General features: G+C 43.7%; 1 protein-coding gene across 2 annotated transcripts in view; it reads right to left on the bottom strand.

Moving 5' to 3' along the window:
* Positions 1 to 23,290, bottom strand: part of ANO2 (anoctamin 2) — a 257,292-nt gene that overhangs the window by 221,745 nt on the left and 12,257 nt on the right. Inside the window, exons 1-2 of one of the 2 annotated variants that reach the window (XM_069763410.1) lie at positions 20,455 to 20,739; positions 16,113 to 16,568 (exon numbers count right to left, since the gene is read on the bottom strand). In XM_069763410.1, the coding sequence (XP_069619511.1) occupies positions 16,113 to 16,568; positions 20,455 to 20,484 (486 nt within the window). In that variant the 5' untranslated portion in view covers positions 20,485 to 20,739. Of the gene's footprint in view, positions 1 to 16,112; positions 16,569 to 20,454; positions 20,740 to 23,290 lie in introns of those variants that run through there. The other variant, XM_069763409.1, reaches the window with a different exon arrangement.

Genomic DNA, 23,290 nt, shown 5'->3' with positions numbered 1-23,290 from the left:
AACAACACTAGAGGCAGCCGTGGATTGCGCCTAACTCTGCCTATGCAACTCGGCACAGCCTGAGAAACTAACTAGCCTGAAGATAGAAAATAAGCCTACCTTGCCTCAGAGAAATACCCCAAAGGAAAAGGCAGCCCACCACATATAATGACTGTGAGTTAAGATGAAAAGACAAACGTAGAGATGAAATAGATTCAGCAAAGTGAGGCCCGACTTTCTTAACAGAGCGAGGATAGAAAAGGTAACTTTGCGGTCTACACAAAACCCTAAAGAAAACCACGCAAAGGGGGCAAAAAGACCCTCCGTACCGAACTAACGGCACGGAGGTACACCCTTTGTGTCCCAGAGCTTCCAGCAACAAATTAGACAAGCTGGACAGAAAAAATAGCAAACAAAAAGCAAAGAAGAACTTAGCTATGCAGAGCAGCAGGCCACAGGAATGATCCAGGAAAAGCAAGTCCAACACTGGAACATTGACAGGAAGCATGGATCAAAGCATTAGGTGGAGTTAAGTAGAGAAGCACCTAACGAGCTCACAAGATCACCTGATGGAGGAAACTCAGAAGCAGCAGTACCACTTTCCTCCACAAACGGAAGCTCCCAGAGAGAATCAGCCGAAGTACCACTTGTGACCACATGAGGGAGCTCTGCCACAGAATTCACAACAGTACCCCCCCCTTGAGGAGGGGTCACTGAACCCTCACCAGAGCCCCCAGGCCGACCAGGATGAGCCACATGAAAGGCACGAACAAGATCGGGAGCATGGACATCAGAGGCAAAAACCCAGGAATTATCTTCCTGAGCATAACCCTTCCATTTAACCAGATACTGGAGTTTCCGTCTAGAAACACGAGAATACAAAATCTTCTCCACAATATACTCCAATTCCCCCTCCACCAAAACTTGGGCAGGAGGGTCAACAGATGGAACCATAGGTGCCACGTATCTCCGCAACAATGACCTATGGAATACGTTATGTATGGAAAAAGAATCTGGAAGGGTCAGACGAAAAGACACAGGATTAAGAACCTCAGAAATCCTATACGGACCAATGAAACGAGGTTTAAACTTAGGAGAGGAAACCTTCATAGGAATATGACGAGAAGATAACCAAACCAGATCCCCAACACGAAGTCGGGGACCCACACGGCGTCTGCGATTAGCGAAACGTTGAGCCTTCTCCTGGGACAAGGTCAAATTGTCCACTACATGAGTCCAAATCTGCTGCAACCTGTCCACCACAGTATCCACACCAGGACAGTCCGAAGACTCAACCTGTCCTGAAGAGAAACGAGGATGGAACCCAGAATTGCAGAAAAATGGCGAAACCAAGGTAGCCGAGCTGGCCCGATTATTAAGGGCGAACTCAACCAAAGGCAAAAAGGACAACCAGTCATTCTGATCGGCAGAAACAAAGCATCTCAGATATGTTTCCAAGGTCTGATTGGTTCGTTCGGTCTGGCCATTAGTCTGAGGATGGAAAGCCGAGGAAAAAGACAAGTCAATGCCCATCCTACCACAAAAGGCTCGCCAAAACCTTGAAACAAACTGGGAACCTCTGTCAGAAACGATATTCTCTGGAATGCCATGTAAACGAACCACATGCTGGAAGAACAATGGCACCAAATCAGAGGAGGAAGGCAATTTAGACAAGGGTACCAGATGGACCATCTTAGAAAAGCGATCACAGACCACCCAAATGACTGACATTTTTTGAGAAACGGGAAGATCTGAAATAAAATCCATAGAGATATGTGTCCAAGGCCTCTTCGGGACCGGCAAGGGCAAAAGCAACCCACTGGCACGAGAACAGCAGGGCTTAGCCCGAGCACAAATCCCACAGGACTGCACAAAAGCACGCACATCCCGCGACAGAGACGGCCACCAAAAGGATCTAGCCACTAACTCTCTGGTACCAAAGATTCCAGGATGACCAGCCAACACCGAACAATGAACCTCAGAGATAACTTTATTGGTCCACCTATCAGGGACAAACAGTCTCTCCGCTGGACAACAATCAGGTTTATTAGCCTGAAATTTTTGCAGCACCCGCCGCAAATCAGGGGAGATGGCAGACACAATTACTCCTTCCTTGAGGATACCCGCCGGCTCAGACAAACCCGGAGAGTCGGGCACAAAACTCCTAGACAGAGCATCCGCCTTCACATTTTTAGAGCCCGGAAGGTACGAGATCACAAAGTCAAAACGGGCAAAAAACAGCGACCAACGAGCCTGTCTAGGATTCAACCGCTTAGCAGACTCGAGATAAGTCAAGTTCTTATGATCAGTCAATACCACCACGCGATGCTTAGCTCCTTCAAGCCAATGACGCCACTCCTCGAATGCCCACTTCATGGCCAGCAACTCTCGGTTGCCCACATCATAATTTCGCTCAGCAGGCGAAAACTTCCTGGAAAAAAAAGCGCATGGTTTCATCACTGAGCAATCAGAACCTCTCTGCGACAAAACAGCCCCTGCTCCAATCTCAGAAGCATCAACCTCGACCTGGAATGGAAGAGAAACATCTGGTTGACACAACAAAGGGGCAGAAGAAAAACGACGCTTCAACTCTTGAAAGGCTTCCACAGCAGCAGAAGACCAATTGACCAAATCAGCACCCTTCTTGGTCAAATCGGTCAATGGTTTGGCAATACTAGAAAAATTGCAGATGAAGCGACGATAAAAATTAGCAAAGCCCAGGAACTTTTGCAGACTTTTCAGAGATGTCGGCTGAGTCCAATCATGGATGGCTTGGACCTTAACAGGATCCATCTCGATAGTAGAAGGGGAAAAGATGAACCCCAAAAATGAAACCTTCTGCACACCAAAGAGACACTTTGATCCCTTCACAAACAAAGAATTAGCACGCAGGACCTGAAAAACCGTTCTGACCTGCTTCACATGAGACTCCCAATCGTCCGAGAAGATCAAAATGTCATCCAAGTACACAATCAGGAATTTATCCAGGTACTCTCGGAAGATGTCATGCATAAAGGACTGAAACACTGATGGAGCATTGGCAAGTCCGAATGGCATCACTAGATACTCAAAATGACCCTCGGGCGTATTAAATGCAGTTTTCCATTCATCTCCTCGCCTGATTCGCACCAGATTATACGCACCACGAAGATCTATCTTGGTGAACCAACTAGCCCCCTTAATCCGAGCAAACAAATCAGATAACAATGGCAAGGGGTACTGAAATTTAACCGTGATCTTATTTAGAAGGCGGTAATCTATACAAGGTCTCAGCGAACCATCCTTCTTGGCTACAAAAAAGAACCCTGCTCCTAATGGTGACGATGACGGGCGAATATGCCCCTTCTCCAGGGATTCCTTCACATAACTGCGCATAGCAGTCGACCTTTTGGGAATTTACTACCAGGAATCAAATTGATAGCACAATCACAATCCCTATGCGGAGGTAGGGTATCGGACTTGGGCTCATCAAATACATCCCGGTAATCAGACAAGAACTCTGGAACCTCAGAAGGGGTGGATGACGAAATCGACAGAAATGGAACATCACCATGTACCCCCTGACAACCCCAGCTGGACACCGACATGGATTTCCAATCTAATACTGGATTATGGGCTTGTAGCCATGGCAACCCCAACACGACCACATCATGCAGATTATGCAACACCAGAAAGCGAATAACCTCCTGAAGTGCAGGAGCCATGCACATGGTCAGCTGGGTCCAGTATTGAGGCTTATTCTTGGCCAAAGGCGTGGCATCAATTCCTCTCAATGGAATAGGACACTGCAAGGGCTCTAAGAGAAACCCACAACGCTTAGCATACTCCAAGTCCATCAAATTCAGGGCAGCGCCTGAATCCACAAATGCCATGACAGAATACGATGACAAAGAACAGATCAAGGCAACGGACAGAAGAAATTTTGACTGTACCGTACCAATGGTGGCAGACCTAGCGAACCGCTTAGTGCGCTTAGGACAATCAGAGATAGCATGAGTGGAATCACCACAGTAGAAACACAGCCCATTCAGACGTCTGTGTTCTTGCCGTTCAACTCTGGTCAAAGTCCTATCGCACTGCATAGGCTCAGGTTTAAGCTCAGGTAATACCGCCAAATGGTGCACAGATTTACGCTCACGCAAGCGTCGACCGATCTGAATGGCCAAAGACATAGACTCATTCAAACCAGCAGGCATAGGAAATCCCACCATGACATCCTTAAGGGCTTCAGAGAGACCCTTTCTGAACATAGCTGCCAGCGCAGATTCATTCCATTGAGTGAGCACGGACCATTTTCTAAATTTCTGACAATATACCTCTATCTCATCCTGACCCTGACAAAGAGCCAGCAAATTTTTCTCTGCCTGATCCACTGAATTAGGTTCATCGTACAGCAATCCGAGCGCCAGGAAAAACGCATCGATATTACTTAATGCAGGATCTCCTGGCGCAAGAGAAAATGCCCAGTCCTGAGGGTCGCCGCGCAAAAAAGAAATAATAATCAAAACCTGTTGAACTGGATCACCAGAGGAGCGAGGTTTCAAGGCCAGAAATAGTTTACAATTATTTTTGAAACTCAGAAACTTAGTTCTATCTCCAAAAAACAAATCAGGAATAGGAATTCTTGGTTCTAACATAGATTTCTGATCAATAGTGTCTTGAATCTTTTGTACTCTTGCCGAGAGCTGATGCACAAATGAAGACAGACTTCTAATGTCCATCGCTACACCTGTGTACTGAACCACCCAAATGTCTAGGGGAAAAAAAAAGGCAAAACACTGTGCAAAGAAAAAAAAATGGTCTCAGAACTTCTTTTTTCCCTCTATTGAGAATCATTAGTACTTTGGGCTTCCTGTACTGTCATGAAAGGCAATTCAGTACCACAATGGACATAGTGGTCAGAACACACACAGTGATCTGACAATAACCCAAAATCATAGAACGAGCTCTGAGACGTGGGAACTCTGCAGACCGCAATCCCTAATCCTCTCCAAACAACACTAGAGGCAGCCGTGGATTGCGCCTAACTCTGCCTATGCAACTCGGCACAGCCTGAGAAACTAACTAGCCTGAAGATAGAAAATAAGCCTACCTTGCCTCAGAGAAATACCCCAAAGGAAAAGGCAGCCCCCCACATATAATGACTGTGAGTTAAGATGAAAAGACAAACGTAGAGATGAAATAGATTCAGCAAAGTGAGGCCCGACTTTCTTAACAGAGCGAGGATAGAAAAGGTAACTTTGCGGTCTACACAAAACCCTAAAGAAAACCACGCAAAGGGGGCAAAAAGACCCTCCGTACCGAACTAACGGCACGGAGGTACACCCTTTGCGTCCCAGAGCTTCCAGCAACAAATTAGACAAGCTGGACAGAAAAAATAGCAAACAAAAAGCAAAGAAGAACTTAGCTATGCAGAGCAGCAGGCCACAGGAATGATCCAGGTAAAAGCAAGTCCAACACTGGAACATTGACAGGAAGCATGGATCAAAGCATTAGGTGGAGTTAAGTAGAGAAGCACCTAACGAGCTCACAAGATCACCTGAGGGAGGAAACTCAGAAGCAGCAGTACCACTTTCCTCCACAAACGGAAGCTCCCAGAGAGAATCAGCCGAAGTACCACTTGTGACCACATGAGGGAGCTCTGCCACAGAATTCCCAACAGTCATCTCCTCCTGTATATAGTATGTACCTGTATGTCATCTCCTCCTCTATATAGTATATACCTGTGTGTCATTTCTCCTTTATATAGTATATATCTGTGTGTCATCTCCCCTGTATATAGTATATACCTGTGTGTCATCTCCTCCTGTATTAGACCTCATTCACACATTATTTGCTCAGTATTCTTACCTCAGTATTTGTAAGCTAAATTGGCAGCCTGATAAATCCCCAGCCAACAGGAAGCCCTCCCCCTGGCAGTATATATTAGCTCACACATACACATAATAGACAGGTCATGTGACTGACAGCTGCCGTATTTCCTATATGGTACATTTGTTGCTCTTGTAGTTTGTCTGCTTATTAATCAGATTTTTATTTTTGAAGGATAATACCAGACCTGTGTGTGTTTTAGCGCGAGTTTCGTTTGTCAAGTTGTGTGTGTTGAGTTGCGTGTGGCGACATACATGTAGTGACTTTTGTGAGATGAGTTTTGTGTGGCAACATGCGTGTAGCAACTTTTTGTGAGTCGAGTTGCATGTGACAGGTTAGTGTAGCAAGTTGTGTGCAGCAAGTTTTGCGCATGGTGAGTTTTGCGCGTGGCGAGTTTTATGTGTGGTGCCTTTTGAGTATGTGCAAGTTTTGTGTGAGGCAACTTTTGCATGTGTTGCAACTTTTGTGCATGTGGCAATTTTTCCGCGTGTGCAAGTTTTGCGTGTGGCGAGTTTTCCATGAGGTGAGTTTTGCACTTGTGGCGAGTTTTGCGTGAGCCTAGTTTTTGCATGTGGCGAGTTTTGCGCGTGGCGAGTTTTGAGCGGCGACTTTTGTCTTTCGACTTTTATGTGGCGAGGTTGGTGTATGTGTGGTGAAATGTGTGCTGAGCGTGGTATATGTGTTCAAGCACGTGGTAGTGTTTGGCGCATTTTGTGTGTGTGTTCATATCCTCGTGTGTGGTGAGTATCCCATGTCGTGGCACCATCTTAGCAATTGTACGGTATATACTCTTTGGCGCCATCGCTCTCATTCTTTAAGTCCCCCTTGTTCACATCTGGCAGCTGTCAATTTGCCTCCAACACTTTTCCTTTCATTTTTCCCCATTGTGTAGATAGGGGAAATATAGTTTGGTGAATTGGAAAGCGCGGAGTTAAAATTTCACCTCACAACATAGTCTATGACACTCTCAGGGTCCAGACATGTGACTGTGCAAAATTTTGTGGCTGTAGCTGCGACGCCTCCAACACTTTTCATTTCACTTTTTTCCCCATTATGTAGATAGGGGCAAAATTGTTTGGTGAATTGGAATGCGCGGGGTTAAAATTTCACCTCACAACGTAGCCTATGACGCTCTCAGGGTCCAGACGTGTGACTGTGCAAAATTTTGTTGCTGTAGCTGCGACGCTTCCAACACTTTTCCTTTCACTTTTTTCCCCATTATGTAGATAGGGGCAAAATTGTTTGGTGAATTGGAACGCGCGGGGTTAAAATTTCACCTCACAACGTAGCCTATGACGCTCTCAGGGTCTAGACGTGTGACTGTGCAAAATTTTGTTGCTGTAGCTGCGACACTTCCAACACTATTCCTTTCACTTTTTTCCCCATTATGTAGATAGGGGCAAAATTGTTTGGTGAATTGGAATGCGCGGGGTTAAAATTTCACCTCACAACATAGCCTATGACGCTCTCGGGGTCCAGACGTGTGACTGTGCAAAATTTTGTGGCTGTAGCTGCGACGGTGCAGATGCCAATCCCGGACATACACACACACATACACACACACACATTCAGCTTTATATAGTAGACTAGCTGAAGAGCCCGGCATTGCCTGGGCATAGTAAATATCTCTGGTTAGTTATAGCACCTCACTTGTCTTATTTTCCCATCACGCCTCTCATTTTCCCAATCACATCTTTCATTTTCTCCCTCACTCCCCTCATTCCCCCCTAACACTTGTCATTTCAACCTCACATTTGTCATTTTCTGATCACTCCACTATTTTTCCTCACTCCTCTCATTTTGCACTCACACCTTTCATTTTCACCTCACACCTCTCATTTTCACCTCATCACTTCAGTATATACATGTTTGTCATCTCCCTTATATATAGTATACATCTGTATGTCATCTTCTGTATATAGCATATACCTGCTGTGTGTCATCTCCCCTATATATAGTATATACCTGAATGTCATCTCCCCTGTATATAGTATATACCTGCTGTGTGTCATCTCCCCTATATATTGTATATACCTGAATGTCATCTCCTTCTATATATAGTATATACCTGTATGTCATCTCCTCCTGTATATAGTATATACCTATGTGTCATCTCCCCTGTATATAGTATATATCTGTGTGTCATCTCCTCCTTTATATAGTATATACCTGCATGTCATCTTCTATATATAGCATATACCTGTATGTCATCTCCTCCTGTATATAGTATATACCTGTAGGTCATCTGCTCCTGTATATAATATATACCTGTGTGTCATCTCCTCCTGTATATAGTATATACCTGTATGTCATCTCCTGTTGTATATAGTATGTACCTGTATGTCATCTCCTCCTCTATATAGTATATACCTGTGTGTCATCTCTCCTGTATATAGTATATATCTGTGTGTCATCTCCCCTGTATATAGTATATACCTGTGTGATCTCCTGTATTAGACCTCGTTAACACGTTATTTGCTCAGTATTTTTACCTCAGTATTTGTAAGATAAATTGGCAGCCTGATAAATCCCCAGCCAACAGGAAGCCCTCCCCCCTGGCAGTATATATTAGCTCACACATACACATAATAGACAGGTCATGTGACTGACAGCTGCTGTATTTCCTATATGGTACATTTGTTGCTTTTGTAGTTTGTCTGCTTATTAATCAGATTTTTATTTTTGAAGGCTAATACCAGACTTGTGTGTGTTTTAGGGCGAGTTTCGTTTGTCAAGTTGTGTGTGTTGAGTTGTGTGTGGCGACATGCATGTAGCGACTTTTGTGAGATGAGTTTTGTGTGGCAACATGCGTGTAGCAACTTTTTGTGTGTCGAGTTGCATGTGACAGGTTAGTGTAGCAAGTTGTGTGCAGCAAGTTTTGTGCATGGCGAGTTTTGCGCGTGGTGAGTTTTATGTCTGGTGCCTTTTGAGTATGTGCAAGTTTTGTGTGAGGCAACTTTTGCATGTGTTAGAAATTTTGTGCATGTGGCAATTTTTCCGCGTGTGCAAGTTTTGCGTGTGGCGAGTTTTCCATGAGGTGAGTTTTGCAATTGTGGCGAGTTTTGCGTGAGCCTAGTTTTTGCATGTGGCGAGTTTTGCGCGTGGAGAGTTTTGAGCGGCGACTTTTGTGTTTCGACTTTTATGTGGCGAGGTTGGTGTATGGGTGGTGAAATGTGTGCTGAGGGTGGTATATGTGTTCAACCACGTGGTAGTGTGTGGCGCATTTTGTGTGTGTGTTCATATCCCCGTGTGTGGTGAGTATCCCATGTCGGGGCCCCACCTTAGCAACTGATCGGTATATACTCTTTGGCGCCATCGCTCTCACTCTTTAAGTCCCCCTTGTTCACATCTGGCAGCTGTCAATTTGCCTCCAACACTTTTCCTTTCACTTTTCCCCATTATGTAGATAGGGGAAAAATAGTTTGGTGAATTGGAAAGCGCGGAGTTAAAATTTCACCTCACAACATAGCCTATGATGCTCTCAGGGTCCAGACGTGTGACTGTGCAAAATTTTGTGGCTGTAGCTGCGACGCCTCCAACACTTTTCATTTCACTTTTTCCCCATTATGTAGATAGGGGCAAAATTGTTTGGTGAATTGGAAAGCGCGGGGTTAAAATTTCACCTCACAACGAAGCCTATGACGCTCTCAGGGTCCAGACGTGTGACTGTGCAAAATTTTGTTTCTGTAGCTGCGACGCCTCCAACACTTTTCCTTTCACTTTTTTTCCCATTATGTAGATAGGGGCAAAATTGTTTGGTGAATTGGAAAGCGCGGGGTTAAAATTTCACCTCACAACGTAGCCTATGACGCTCTCAGGGTCCAGACGTGTGACTGTGCAAAATTTTGTTGCTGTAGCTGCGACGCTTCCAACACTTTTCCTTTCACTTTTTTCCCCATTATGTAGATAGGGGCAAAATTGTTTGGTGAATTGGAACGCGCGGGGTTAAAATTTCACCTCACAACGTAGCCTATGACGCTCTCGGGATCCAGACGTGTGACTGTGCAAAATTTTGTGGCTGTAGCTGCGACGCCTCCAACACTTTTCATTTCACTTTTTCCCCATTATGTAGATAGGGGCAAAATTGTTTGGTGAATTGGAACGCGCGGGGTAAAAATTTCGCCTCACAATATAGCCTATGACGCTCTCGGGGTCCAGACGTGTGACTGTGCAAAATTTTGTGGCTGTAGCTGCGACGGTGCAGATGCCAATCCCAGACATACACACACACACACACACATTCAGCTTTATATAGTAGATATATAGTCCTCATTCTACTCACTAAAATTTTGATGCAAACTTACTTATTAATCTCCACTGGGGTCATACCATTTTCGCTACTTTTCTAGCACACTGATGAAGGTCCATCGCAGACCGAAACATCTGTGATTACTGTATGTATATTAAACAAACCCCCTTTTGCATCACAACTATTGGAGTGTACTATTTGTTAATATTCCATGTGTGAGGCAGGAGAGTCACTGTGTCTGTGAGGCAGGAAAGTCACTGTGTCTGTCAAGAAAGAGAGTCACTGTGCCTAAAATTCAGGAGAGTCACTGTGCCTGTCAGGAAGGAGAGTCACTGTGGCAATGAGGCAGGGCCAGGAATGGACACATCACTGGAAGCTGCTACTTGTTTCATCAAAATGATTATAGTGCCACTGCAACTCAGTCCCACATGCACATCTTTTCAAGTCAACTGGAGACTTTTCTGTACTTTACATTTTGTGCCAAATCAATTAGCTGAAATTGAATTCCTGGCAAAATTTGGAGCAGCTGGCGACTTCATAGCCCAAAAGATTCAATCAACTCTGGCATACTTGAAAAAAATGTATCTAACAATATTACAAACGTGACTAAAACAAGGTGTTTATCTGTTACATACCATGCAGAAAGCCCGCATAGTGTTTGTGGGCCTCAAGTTGAGGGTAACCCAGTTCGGGATGTTTCCCTCTCATCAGAGAAAAGCATGAGAACTGATTTGGCTGGATGAGAGGCCACTACCAAGCAAGCGTAAGGAGGTCATGCAATGATCCACTGGGAATTTAAATATTTATATCCTTTGATGTAAAACTCCCAGGAGGGCAAAGCTAAACCTCCCTTAAATAAAGAAACCAGACTTTCTTCTAAGTAACAGAAATGGTAGATAGTCAAATGTTGGATTAATTAGACTTCAGTCACTGTCTTCTCCAAGGATTGATCGAAATAAGAGCAGGCTCATTAGCTGTACAGATTAAGTAGCTCAGTGACCAAGGGGTTTGGAAAAGCGTGAACCCTTTGGCCCTAAAGGATAAAGAAATACATAGACTTACTCTCAGTAGCACTGTACTACTTCGGACAATACATGACTGAGGAAAGAACCATATGTCCTTCAGATCCTTCAGAAAGAAGGGTGATGGAGATAATGTCCATCACCCATCTTTCATTGGTACTTTTACCCAACTAAAATTTAGAAATAGACATTTGACCATTGTGACATTCTTATAGAATTTCCATTAAAATGGTTGAGTCATAGGACAACCCCTGAACATATGTCCTTTAGGTAGGGCATATGTAGGGTTCCTTGCATGGAACAAACCACTCAGTACGGCCAAAAGAAAAAATGTCTTGATGGCCATAGTTTTCCCCAGCTTGGAAGTTGATAGGATACCCTTAGAGAGGCCACATATTTATTTAGGGACACTTTCAGTAGAGACATAGCTAGGCATTGCTTCACCCGGCCAAGGTAACAATGCTTGTTGGCTTCCTCCAGTCACTTAGCAGATATCCTTCCAGTTGCACAAATAGAACGAATAGTCATTCATAATGAAGGACATCCAGGACACATAACATCTATGTACAGTGAGGTATGATGTTTGTTGTGGAAATAACAGCGCAGCCATGTGATTAAGTGAATCAATCAGCGGTGGTGGCCGCCTGCGCAGCTGGGACTCAACAGGCTGCACAATGATGCAAGCACTCCCGGAGGACGGAGAAGACTGCGCAGAACACGTAACATATTTACAGCTCAGCAGGATGTGTTTGAGAGACAGTCATCAGGTGTGAAGTTGTTAGGTCTCTCCTCACACCTGTACATTTCCCCTAGTCCTTTCTATGACTGATTTTGAGAAGTATTTGCAGAATTTGGGAAACTTAGAGGATGCACTTTGGAGATTTATTAAGCTTTTTGCCTCCTAAAAATATCTATTAATAAACTTGGATTCTTGTGGAACAGTATCAGGAGGACAACGCAACACATTTTCAGAGATTACAGGACACACTGATATATTATAGAGATGAGGATCACTCTACCGTAGTGGTCCCCAACATTTCTTTCCATGAGAGCCCCATTCAGCTCTGATAGAGATCGCAAGCCAAATCCAGAGCCCCTCCAACCCCCCAAGTAGAGACATCAAGCTCCTGCTCTTCATCCTCCCCACAGTAGTGACACCCAGAGCCCTCATTATAGGTATAATGAGAGCCAAAGCTGTAATTATAGAAATCACACCGATGCTGTATATACATCAAAAAGGAGACACTGAGACTGCTGTATATACATCCCATTGGCTACACTTAAACTCTGCTGTATACATCATATAGGATACAATGAGACTGCGGTATACATCACATAGAATACATTGAAATTCTACAGTATGAAGAAATATCACACAGGATAACATAACATTCTGCAGTTTGAGTTAGAGCATAGCAGGTCCAAGACTCATATAGTTCTTATATAGGACTCAGAGTAGTGTATACAATTTTTCATGAGACACTGAATCCTTGCAAGTCAGAGGCCAGAAATTGTAGTCTGTAGTAACCAAACCATATCAAAGGGGAAGAAGGACTCAACATAAACACAAAACAAGCCACCCACTCTCCTTCTCCCACATGCTCTGTCTCTCTCTGCTTCTCCTTATTGCTGGCGACATATCTCCCAACCCTGGGCCCCCACAGCTCATACCTCCCCTTACTACCCCCCCCCCTATCGCTCCCAACCCAATATAAACACCCGAAGTCTTGCCCACCTCAAATCCGTGCCCATGACGCCCACCCCCTTGCACCCTCTCTCTGGATCACTATGGAATGCCCGCTCCATCTGCAATAAACTTCATGTGATTCACGACCTCTTTACGTCTCGTAATCTTTTCTTTCTGGGCATCACCGAAACTTGGCTGACATCCTCTGACACAGCCTCCCTTGCTGCACTATGTTACGGTGGCCTCCACTTCACCCACTCTCCTCGCCCTGGCAATAAACATGGTGGAGGAGTGGGCCTTCTCCTTTCTTCCAACTGTACCTTTAACCCATTCCCACCTCTACCCTCCCTTATCCTCCCTTCTTTTGAAGTCCACTCCGTCCGCATCTACTCCCCCTACAACCTCCAAATGGCCATCATATACCGAACTCCGGGCCCAACCACTGCCTTTATTGACCAATTCTCCATCGGGCTACTTCACTTTCTCTATGCTGACATTACCACCATCATCATGGGTGATTTCAACATCCCCATTGACACCCACCAGTCAGCAGCTTCCAAACTCCTGTCCCTTACTTCATCCTTTGGACTTACTCAGTGGTCCTTCTCAGCCACCCACACAGATGGACACACATTAGACCTTGTCTTCACCCGTCTCTGCTCCCTATCTAACTTTACAACCTCCCCCTCCCTCTATCTGACCACCATCTACTCACTTTCTCATCCATGTCCTCCTCACCTGTCACCCATGTCCAGCACCATGCGCACCCATGCAGGAACCTCACACACCTAGACACCCACACACTGTCTGACTCTATCCTACCACTGGCATCCATATCCTCACTCCACGACACAGACACTGCCACTGCTTTCTACAATGCCACTCTTGCATCAGCTATTGACACGGTCGCCCTTGTCATGCATAGCAGAGTGCGACGAACCAATAGACATCCCTTGCACAATAACATCACTAAAAAGCTTCGGCAAGTATCCAGAATTGCAGAACGGCGTTGGAAGAAAACACATTCGCAAGATGATTTCACTGCACTCAAACAAGCAACACTCGCATTCAAATCAGCTCTCACCTCTTCTAAACAGGCCTACTTCACAACCCTCGTATCTTCCTTATCACACAACCCCAAACAGTTGTTCAACATTTTTAACTCCCTCCTCCACCCACCACTGCCCCCTCCGAGTTCCCTAATCGTTGCCGAGGACTTTGCCACACACTTCAAAAATAAGATAGACCAAACAAGGCAGATCTTTGTCATCAAACCACCACAACTCATTTGCATACCAGACCAATGTCCAAACCCCATAACTTCCCTCTCCAAAATCACTGAAGGGGAGCTTGCTCATCTTTTCTCCAAATCACACCTCACGACTTGTGCACTTGACCCCATCCCATCCCACCTCCTCCCCAAACTCACCACCACACTAATCCCATCGCTAACCATTCTCTTCAATCTATCACTAACTTCTGGTACCTTCCCCACTGCTTTCAAACATGCCACAATCACACCTATCCTCAAAAAGCCATCCCTTGACCCAAGCGCTATGTCCAGCTATCGCCCCATATCTTTGCTCCCATTTACATCCAAACTCCTTGAGCAGCAAGTCCATGCTGAACTTTCCTCTCACTTTGCATCTTACTCTCTCTTCGACAACCTACAATCTGGCTTTCGTCCCGACCATTCCACTGAGACTGCCCTGACCAAAATTACTAACGACTTACTTATAGCCAAAGCTAACAGACAATTCTCTATACTCCTCCTTCTAGACCTGTCCTCTGCCTTCGACACAGTTGACCACTGCCTCCTACTACAGATCCTCTCTTCCTTTGGGGTCAAAGACCTCGCCCTATCTTGGATCTCCTCATACCCTACCAACCGCACATTTAGCGTTTCCTACTCCCATACTATCTCTTCATCTCGCCCCCTCTCTGTTGGTGTCCCACAAGGCTCTGTCCTTGGCCCTTATTCTTCTCAATCTCTACACTTGGCCTGGGACAACTCATAAGGTCCTATGGCTTCCAGTACCATCTATATGCTGATGACGCTCAGATCTGCCTCTCTGGCCCAGATGTCACCTCTCTGCTTTCCAGAATCCCAGAATGCCTATCAGCCACATCCTCCTTCTTCTCCTCTCGCTTCCTCAAGCTCAATGTGGACAAATCTGAACTAATTATCTTTCCTCCATCCCGCATATCTTCCCTACCTGATCTATCTATCAAAATAAATGAAATCACACTTTCCCCTGTCCCAAAAATCCATTGCCTCGGAGTAACCCTGGACTCTGCCCTGTCCTTCAAACCGCACATCCAAGCTCTCGCCACCTCCCGTCGCCTCCAGCTCAAAAATATTTCCAGAATTCATCATTTCCTCAACCCTCACTCTACCAAAATGCTTGTGCATGCCCTAATCATCTCCCGCCTCTACTACTGCAACATCCTCTTCTGTGGCCTACCTCCTAACACTCTCGCACCGCTCCAGTCCATCCTTAACTCTGCTACCCGACTAATTAATCTCTCTGCTTGCTACACTCCAGCTTCCCCTCTTTGCAAATCCCTTCACTGGCTCCCAATTTCCCAGCGTATCTAGTTTAAACTACTAACACTGACCTACAAAGCTATCCATAACCTTTCTCCCCCGTACATTTCCGAACTAATCTCTCAATATCGTCCCTCACGTAATCTATGGTCCTCCCAAGACCTCCTTCTCTCCTCCACGCTTATTCGCTCCTCATCCAACCACCTCCAAGACTTCTCCTGAATATCCCCCATCCTCTGGAATTCTGTACCCCAACATGTCCGGTTGGTTATCCACCACATTTGGATCTTTCAAAAGAAACCTAGATATGGATCTTATTTTTTCTTCTAAGATCTATTGATTAAAATGTTGATATATTGTGGGACAAATACTAAAACAGATGGAGCAAGAATGAAGTATCTCAAATTCATTGGATGCACTACCAACATGGAACCAAGACTGATTTGGATCCTTTATCACAGAGGTCCCCAACTCCAGTCCTCAAGGCCCACCAACAGGTCATGTTTTCAGGATTTCCTTTGCATTGCACAGGTGATGCAATTATTACCTGGGCAAGACTAAGGAAATCCTGAAAACATGACATGTTGGTGGGCCTTGAGGACTGGAGTTGGGGACCTCTGCTTTATCACATTGAACCTGAAACTTGACTGATTCAATAGACTTATAAAAAATATAAACACCATATAACTTCACTATGTTGGAAGCCTCAACCTTCCCATGTAGAATTGTTATTCTGCATGAAAAAGCCTTACTTACCTCAGGGTCTTTCTCCAATTCGAGTCCAGCTTCAATGAGGTTATGTTCAAATTCCTCTCGTTGACATTTTTTCTCTTCCTCAAGGGCATCTTGGTGGCTCATCTCCACCACAACCACTTCATGTGGATTGCAGGAAGAGTTTCCATTTTGAGAATGTTGGTGATCATGGTTCTGTGGCTTCTGTTGATTGTGGTCTTGCCCTTTTTGTTGCTGATTTTGTAATTCTCCTGGAAGATGCTGTTCGGGGGGTGTTTTCCCATTTTCTTCTGGGGTCACTGAATTCCCATTGGAAACAATAACAGCTGGAGGTCTGTGATTTGTGGGGGAACTATTGTGGTGAGTAGTACGGTGCCTGTAATGATAGGCAAGAACGTAGTCCACTTTTCTTTTACCGTCCCCAAAATGCAGACCACTCTGTTTGATGGGCTGGTTTTCATCCACATAATTGTTAACAACCTGGGTGAGAAGTAACAAGAAGTAATGAGTAAATCCCAGTGGGACAAAAATACACAAACAGAAAAGTGATCCAGAATATTACCTGGGTGACAAAGTAGAAACCAATAAACAAACAGGACCCAAACCAGTCTACATTCTTCGCATTATGGCAAGAAGCCAAAGAAGAATTTGCCCCATTGAGATAAAGATGTGAAAACATCAAGGCGAAGACATAAGAATGGGACATCAATAATCTAACTTACCACTCCTCAAGTGATCTGTAAAAACACAAGCTAGATTTAGATTACAAGAGGGAGGAAAGAGGTGTTCGCACAGAGGTCAACATTGATTTTGGGCTTCCACCAATCGACCACAGCTGAAAATGATGAAAGATGTTTAGGATTACATAGACCTCTTTGAAAATGGTGTGATATCTCCTAAGGGGAAGATGACTGCTGACTTGAACAACATTTTTTTAGTCCATTTTATAAGGATGTTTTTTAATGTGTACAGTAAGGAAATTATGGTCAAGGTGCTGTTGTTTAGATACTGAATAGAAGTATTATTTATGCATTCTATAGAACCCCTAGTGCATAGTTTTATGGAAATGTTATAACTTGTAGTAAATCCAACAAAAGCCAGTTAGATCTTGAAAAAGAGCCACACAGAAAAAAATTGAACAAAAAATACTTTCTAAAAAAAGTCTAATCAAACACATGAATGTTTTGCCCATTGCATAGTCATACATAGGGCTCTGCTTCACCAAACGACCTCTACAGACATAGATCTGGCAAATCCTTGATTTCTGATACCTAACATGCGATACGCAATGTATTAAAAGCATCAGCATAATTCTCAGACATATTATGTCAATCCCCTGTCCGTGTGCCCAATTATTAACTCTTAACACTTGGTTATACTAGTATGAACATGTGCCAAAGATGAACTCAGATCAATATGCTGAGGATTTTCAGGTTGCATGGACATCTGTCTGGATCTACAGACTTCTTAATCCCAAAATACAGAAAAAGTCGAGCAATACAGAGGTAATCCCATAAGACTTGACATTTATTCCATCATGGATAATCTACAGGAGCCCATGAGGTGGCCTACATGATTGCTAGGTTATGTCTTGTTCATGGTTAACACCATGTTTTTGTCCTCCTTCCGACCCTATTCATGGACTTCTGTATTTTTTTTACCTTAATTTAACCATGATGGAAGAAAAATTAAGGCAAATCTGTCAACAAGTCTTTAAACCACACACTATCGTCATGTATATAAAGTCCATGTGATGTTGATGATATCCATACCTTTGTTTTATAAGTCCATACCTCAATTTTTCAGAAATCCATTGGCAAATATTTATGAAAATGAGCCGCAAGTGCAAGGGTTTTGGCCCCGCGGTAACAGCTCTTGAGCCCCACTCATAGTTCCACCAACTGCCTCTTGTTGTGATTGACCTGTGACCTGCTCCTCTTCCCGAGTGCATGAGCACTAAAGTCTTGATAACATGGCAAGAACCAGAATATCATTCTCCACATGTGCCGAAATCTCGGACAGAGTAGCAGGTCATAGAGAAGTGAGTGACATGTCAGTCATTGACAGGAGGCCAGTCGCGAGCCGGCAAGGATGGAAAGAGGCCAAATAGCTGTAAGTGCATGGTCAAGTGCCCTGAACTCGTGTCTCATTTGTATGAAAAATTATTATAAAACCAAGACGTGGACGCATAAAACTAAGGTCTAGATGTCACCAACATTACTTGTACTTTACATAGATGGCCTTAGTTTGGGGTCTAAAAACAGGTTCTCTTTAAGTCTTATGGGATTATTTCTGTGTTGCTCGACTTTTTCTATGCTTGGACTTGATTCTACTTCTACTAGTTTAATACAACATGAATAGTTTAGTTTTTTCCTGGTTCATTTACGCCTCAACCTTCCCCCCATACAGGATCAAGCCAACAGTTTTAGATTCATACAGATTAATGGGTCCATCAGGATACCATTTTCATTATGATCCAGGGACAGTAGGCCAGGAGAATATTTGTTCACTTGCTCAAGTCCTAAAATCTCCTGATTGTAAGATCTTAGTAACGTAATATCATATTTAAAGCCAAATTTCCATTTTAAGGAAGAAGCCTAGCTTTTACGGCTTAGACAACATGTACCCATATGCTTTATTCTGGTATATGGATGGAATATAGGGTAATCCCCAATTCTGGACTCTATTTTGTCCCATGAAGAGGCACTACACAATGCAAGTCTCCCTCCACTTTATTTTAATTGGCAGTATATAATGTGTTTCACACTCCTGGGAACCATCAAGATCCCTCACGATCAGCTCAATGCCAAGAGACCTGTTCTGTGCTACGCACTTTTCCAGAATGGAGTAACTCTGTAAATTCTAAACGATTTTTAGTCAAGTTTTTAGTCAGGTACCTTTAAGATGAGGCTAAGAAATCTTTAACATCCACATCTATAGATGTCTTTAAGAAAACAATGAGTATCACACACAAGCAATTGTTATTAAAATTTCGATGACTGCAACCATGGTCAAATAACAAAATAAGAAGTAATGAAGTAGAAAAAGCTGAAATCAATGGTTCCCAGTTATCATATATTCAAACATAATTTTTGGTAGGAATTCATCATTTTTTAGTTATTATTAAATGTCAGAAGTTACAATTATTTCTGATCATATATTCATATGCAAATGACTGCAGGAATTCAACAGTTTTAATTTATTATTAAGTTTTGAAAGTTTGTAGGAAAACATTTGATTATTTTTACATTTTTGGTATAAAGAAGATATATTTTTCCAAATACTTTTGACATACAATATATATACACACACATATATATATATATATACTAGATTGTGGCCCGATTCTAACGCATCGGGTATTCTAGAATATGCATGTCCCCGTAGTATATGGCCAATGATGATTCCAGAATTCGAGGCAGACTGTGCCCATCGCTGATTGGTCGAGGCAACCTTTATGACATCATCGTCGCCATGGCAACCATTATGACATCATCGTCGCTGTGCCCGTTGCTGATTGGTCGAGGCCTGGCGGCCTCGACCAATCAGAGACGTGGGATTTCCAGGACAGACAGACAGACAGACAGACGGAAAAACCCTTAGACAATTATATATATAGATATATATATATATATATATATATATATATATATATATATATACAGTATATATATATACACAGTATATATTGTCAGGACATATCCTTTATAGATATTCTAGGACTCAAAAATGTTATGTTTGCTTGAATTTCTGAACAACCATATTCACAAATTAAAGGAATACATACCAAATGCAATATTAACCAAATAAGAAGAAAAAATGCATGAAATATTTAAAAACAATTTTTTTTTAAATTAAATAATAATAATAATTAAATTTGAATACAACATTTTTTTAAAGGAAATTAATTTAGAATATTTTTTAGGAAAGAATATTAATTTAACATGTTAAAAGTAAAAAAGAAAGTTTTTTGTTTTACATATATTGAACACCAAGCTACATTTTGATTCCTTCATCGTTAGATTTCATACGTCTACCATGTTTTTCTATCTATTCAAAGACTTTTGAAGGCAGGTGGTGGTATCACGGCAGCCTAATTGAAGGTGTAGTCTGACACCTGGTGATGAAAGCTAAAGCCATCTACTATAATTTTCTCTACGCCATGGAACCTGTGCCTCATAATTATGTGTTATTCTCCGTGATAATCCACCCATTGTTTATAACACCCATTTAATGGTGAATTTTTGATGTCTCTAATTTCCGGTACCTTCCTTGGAGCTAAGCTATAATTTTGGGTGTGTGACGGAGAACCTAGTGGGTAGATATCCCTGTATGTAGAGAATCTCTTGACCTTTTGTACACTTACTGGAAGTCCTTGAAGGCTTTCTGAGTCCATATTTGAAACCGAATGCAAAAAATAATCCCCTCCTTAGGAGAGAGTCATCGAAACGCCTCAACCGGGAACTCAGCGTATGTCATCCTCTTGGTTTTGAAAGATGCAGAAGCCATGAAACACAATCCATTGTGAGATGAAACAGGATCTACAGAGTTTCAGCTTGCCTTGGGACGTGGTGACAGTCAATGGCCGGGGCTGTAGGACATAGGATGTGTCGTGTAACTGATCACCGGTGGGTCCTTTCTTCTCGGCTGGTTCAGTTATAAATCTGGGCACTGTTTTCTCTCATTGCCTTGGCACCTAATCTTCCCAGTAAAAGATGTCTCCATAGAGACACTGAGAACATGAAGCAGTTCTGCTCCCAGGTGTACACGGGAGGGGGAAGAAAAGACTCTTACCTTGAAAGTAATTATTATTATGCCGGAGAAAGAAGAGAGTCTCAACATCCACCTGACACTTTGGGTTCTAGACCTCTAAAAACAATACAATAGATTCACAACAACGGGTCCACTTCACAGATGGACTCTAAACCCTACTGAGCCTAGAATGGTCGTCCATGACATAATAGGGTGAATACGTAGAAAACAGATTTGATTGAAGGAATATTTGTTTGTGTAACTACTAGTGTAGCAAAGCTGAATCTGTCACCTGTAGATATCTTCTTCTTTTTCACATCTATCTGTCAAGGGGCGCAACGATCGCTGTCACAGAGGATGCGACCGGGCGCATGCGAGAGGGTAGCCAGCCAATACCAACACCTACTTCAACTGGGTGTGCATCCCTGAATAAATGCCCCTGGCCAATCAGAGAGCAGCAGCTAACGTCAATGTGCCAATCACAGGCAATGTCTTTATATGATTTAGAATGCTACAAGGGCCAATAAATCTGACCAACATGTAGGCGGAGGCACAGTTCCAAATTTTGCCTATCAGGATGGGGACATGCCTGTCAGGATGGGGACATTTTTACTGTAAGGGGCCAATGATGGGGGACATATATTTCTTATTTATCTGTCTAGCTCTTATCTATCTATCTGTAATACGTTTCTGTTTTGGCATTTATCTCTGCTTATACTGCTTATCAGGTTTTTGCCATGAGACTTAATCCGGCGAATTTTGAAAAAACTGATCCGTCGCAAATTGTGAAAAACTGATGCGATGGATCCGTTTTTTGCCGGATCCGACTAGTTGATCCAGGGAGGAATCTGACTAGCTGATCCGGAGAGAGAGAGAGACCCCAGAATGGAAAATGCAGCTACAGGGCATGCTCAATTTAAAAAAAAACGGAATCTGTCACTGGATTCAGTCATTTGACAGATCCCGCACCATAGGCTTCCATTATTACAAACGCTGGACGCCGCCGAATCCGTCGCTGTCCGTTTTTTCTCCGGGAAGCAAATTTTCAATAGATCCGGCAAAAAATGGATGAAACGTGAGGCAATCCGGCGCTATTACAAGTCTATGAGAAAAAAACAGATCCGGCGGCAACTTTTGTTGGATCCGTTTTTTAAAAATTCGCCGGATTAAGCCTGATGGCAAAAACCTGATGTGTGAAAGCAGCTTTAAAGGGCCAGACATTGACTGATAAGATAGTTACCTCTCGTATGTCGTACATGCAAGATAACTAATTTCCATAGAAAGAAACGGATCACAGATAGATAGATAGATAGATAGATAGATAGATAGATAGATAGATAGTGTGAGGCTGTGACCTCTGATACAGCTAGGGGGCGCTGTTTGTTCTCCCCAGAATGTGCATGCAGACGGATGAAGTCCATAGGTGTGCATGAGAGTTACGGATCTCCGGTCCGGGTTTTCCAGGTGGCTGAAGGCCACAGGTTTGTGTGTGTTTAAAAACCCTGCAGTAAGGGGTATGGGTGTGTCAGGTGTCTGGCCAGGTCAGGCCAGGTGTGCGAGGTGCACGTCAGTGTCAGTCTGGTGTGTGCTGGTCTGCAGAGTGCATGGAGGCCAGCAGAGCCAGCACCCAGGGCAGCTGAATAGCCTGGCACCCACAGCGTACACAGAAATGCAAGTCGTCCATGGTACTGGTCTCGGATGTGGACAGTCCTGTGCCCGGAGGTGGATGTCCTGTACCCAAAGGAGTCGGATGTGGACAGTCCTGTGCCCGGAGGTGGATGTCCTGTGCCCTTAAGAGTCGGATGTGGACAGTCCTGTGCCCGGAGGTGGATGTCCTGTGCCCGGATGAGTCGGATGTGGACAGTCCTGTGCCCGAATGTGGATGTCCTGTACCCGAAAGAGGACTAGCATGTGCAATGATTGCAAACAGGTGGATATGGTGCCCGGCTGCTATCCGGAGGATATCCTGAACTGTGTACGACTGTGTGAGTAAAGAGTCTGTAAAGAGACTGTGATACAGCGATGCAGGACACCCACGAGAACTAGTCAGAGGAGGGCTGGCGTGTGTAGTGTCTGCAACATATGAGGCTGTGTGTATGGAGACGTATAGAGACTGTGAGATGGCGTGCGGTCGCCCAGGGAAACGGGACAAGGGAAGTCTGGCCTGTTTAGGGACCGCAAATCTAAAGCCATGTGATATGTATTGCTTTGAACTGGTGTAAACTGGTCACTGATAATATCCACTGAAGTTATATGCATTTATGTGAATTGGACTTTAATGCTGTGAGGAAACACATTAAAAGAGACTTTTGTGTTTGAATTTGTGGGTCACTACTTCTTCACTGCGTACGATACTACTGCAGCTTTACAATAGATAGATAGATAGATAGATAGATAGATAGATAGATAGATAGATAGATAGATAGATAGACACAGTGTAAAAGAACATG

Source organism: Ranitomeya imitator, chromosome 4, assembly GCF_032444005.1.
Source record: "Ranitomeya imitator isolate aRanImi1 chromosome 4, aRanImi1.pri, whole genome shotgun sequence".
Classification (NCBI taxonomy): Eukaryota; Metazoa; Chordata; class Amphibia; order Anura; family Dendrobatidae; genus Ranitomeya; species Ranitomeya imitator.
The sequence above is the reverse complement of the archived record's forward strand: the minus strand, read 5'-3'. Positions and strand labels throughout refer to the sequence as shown.